Genomic DNA, 2,747 nt, shown 5'->3' on the forward strand with positions numbered 1-2,747 from the left:
TTTTTTTCACCATTTTTGAAAACGCCATGAAAACTCACCAACCAAAGCTCAAAACTCAGCTTTTCTCTTGCGGATTCTTCGGCCACTGTACTCGCTCCGTCCTCAGCCCCACCGCCTCTCATTCCCCTTCGCTCCCTTCCCTTCCCTCCGCCTCCGACCAACCCCCACCCCACTCCCGCCGTCCACCGCTTCTCGATTCCGAATCCTCCTCCTCCTCCGCCTCCCAAAGCTTCACCCAATGGAGATTCCCACTTCCACATTCACCAATTTTCACCCAACACCCTTCAATTCCAGACCCACCTTCTACTTTCTCCATTCCTCCGCCACCATCCATCTCCGCAGCAACCCTTAAAGAAATCCTCCACCTCGCAGAGCTCCAACTCTGTTCCGCCTCAGACTCCGACCGTCTCGCCGCTCTCCAACTCCTCGAACGCTCCTTGGTTCCCGACCCATCTCTAGACCCAGACTGCACTCCCGAACTCATGCGCGGCATAATCGCAAATTTGAACACCAAAACAGGTTCCAAACCATCCACCAAAATCTTATTAGCCCTCTGCTTGGCAGAGAGTAACCGTCACATTGCGGTGGAGGCAGGGGCGGTCGGCGCAGTGATAGAGTCGCTGCCGGAGATGGAAGACCCCGCGGCAGAACGAGCACTCGCGTCGCTCGAACTTATGTGTACGGTGCCTGAGGGAGCGGCAGAGGTGAGGGCCCACGCGCTCTCTGTGCCAGCGATGGTGATGATGATGGGAAGAATGGCAGCCAGAGGGAAGGAGTCAGCCATAAGTGTGCTTGGGGTTATTTTCGACAATGGGGTCTCGCCGGAAGCCGAGTCCGCGGTAACAGCGCCGCCGGAGGAGGTGGCGCGTGCTGTCGTGTTGGCGCTGCAGGGAGATAGTAGTGCAAGGGGGAGGAGAAAAGGGGCGAGGCTTCTGAAGGCACTGGAAGAGCAGCAAGAGGGCTCCTCCACCGCAGGTGTAGATCCGGCGACGGTGGTCGGCCGGAGTTAAGCAATCCATAATCGGAGATGAGAGATTTATAAATTGGTTTGATGAGTGATTAGAATCGTGTGAAGTTTGATGAGTCAGCGGCTGTTCTTCTGTGTTGTCTATTACATTGCAAAAAGTTAATCCTAGGTTTAAGGTTATGTGTTTTAATATTATTTTATAAATCACATTAAAAACTTTGTTCTAATTTGTTTATTCATAAATTACTCATCACTTATAATGTAATTATACCCAACAACACCATAAACTTAGAAATTGTATAAATATATCTGCAAATATTAAGTAATACTACACTATGGTTGGTATATAGTTCCAAAGATTCAAGGTATATAACGGTAATTTGTGAGATACCACACATTTCCTTGGTAGACGTGTTTTAAATTCGTGACGTTGATGACGATACGTAATGGGCCAAAACAAACAATATTTGCTAGTAGTGGTCTCGAGGATGCTATGCCCCCAAGAGGGTGGATTTTAAAAACCGTGAAACTGATGGCGGTACGTAACGGGTCAAAATAAATAATGGCCCCACCGGGGGTGGATTTTTTAAAATTGTGAGGCTGATGGTGATACGTAATGAGCCAAAACAGACAATATCTGTTAGGGTGGTCTCGAGGACGCTAGACCCCTAAGGAGGTGGATTTTTAAAACCGTGAGGCTGATGGTGATACGTAATGACCTAAAACCGACAATATCTGTTAGCAGTGGTCTCGAGGATGCTGGACCCCAGGGAGGTGGATTTTTAAACTGTGAGGCTGATGATGATACGTAACGAACCAAAACAGACAACATTTGCTAGTGGTGGTCTCGAGGACGCTAGACCCCAGGGAGGTAGATTTTTAAAATCGTGAGCTTGATGGGGCGATACATAACGGGCCAAAATGGATAGTGGGCCTACAGAGGGTAGATTTTTTAAATCGTGAGGTTGACAGTGATACGTAACAGACCAAAACAGACAATATCTGCTAGCAGTGGGCTCGAGGACATTGAGCACCCAAGGGGTGGATTGTGAGGATCCCACACCGATTGAAGAAGGAAACGAAACATTCTTTATAAGATGTACAAATCTCTCCCTAGTAGACACATTATAAAACTGTGAGGCTGACAACGATACGTAACGGGCAAAAACAGACAATATCTACTAGTAGTAACCTAGAGTTGGTACATAATCAAAGTGAACAATATAATACTATGAAGATGTTCGTGGTTCCTATCACGGTATTCGAATAACTTGACTTTCAAACTTTCAAAACCTTCATGAATACCGTCCTTTAAAAAGTTGGAAATGTGGTGTATGCACATGTTCTACCTATTGTTTCTCACAAATAATAAGTACTTAAAAACACGACAAAAGAAAGGACAGAATCTAAACAAATATCATATAAATCTAACAAACAAGTTCAAAATACAATTAAAACATGCAATTAAGCTTAGAATATTGAGCAATTAAATGGGTATTAAAAGGGCTGGCAAAGCAGCAATGTGTGGGGCTGTGGTGGGGCTGTGGTGGGGCTGCGAGGGGCAAGGGTGTGCGTGATGCCTTGCTGTGTTTGAGCTGAGAGAGGCTGACATTTGGCTCTTCCCCTCTGTACCCTTATTTTGTTTTGGTTCATTTTTTAAATGCCCATACTCTCATATTCACCTTATAAATTCCACCTTCTTCATCATTCATGGCCCTACATAAATTTACCCCCTACTCATTATGGGCAGTCACACCCACATTTCCCCCAACCTTCCCTA

General features: G+C 46.1%; 1 protein-coding gene across 1 annotated transcript; it reads left to right on the plus strand.

The window, feature by feature from the left end:
- The first annotated feature begins 8 nt into the window (after positions 1 to 8).
- LOC111785541 (U-box domain-containing protein 26-like) lies at positions 9 to 1,194 on the plus strand. The gene has a single exon (XM_023665934.1). The coding sequence runs from the start codon at positions 27 to 29 to the stop codon at positions 1,008 to 1,010; it is 984 nt and encodes a 327-aa protein (XP_023521702.1). The 5' UTR covers positions 9 to 26; the 3' UTR covers positions 1,011 to 1,194.
- Positions 1,195 to 2,747: the final 1,553 nt, after the last annotated feature.

This window comes from Cucurbita pepo, unplaced genomic scaffold (assembly GCF_002806865.2).
Source record: "Cucurbita pepo subsp. pepo cultivar mu-cu-16 unplaced genomic scaffold, ASM280686v2 Cp4.1_scaffold000548, whole genome shotgun sequence".
Classification (NCBI taxonomy): domain Eukaryota; kingdom Viridiplantae; phylum Streptophyta; class Magnoliopsida; order Cucurbitales; family Cucurbitaceae; genus Cucurbita; species Cucurbita pepo.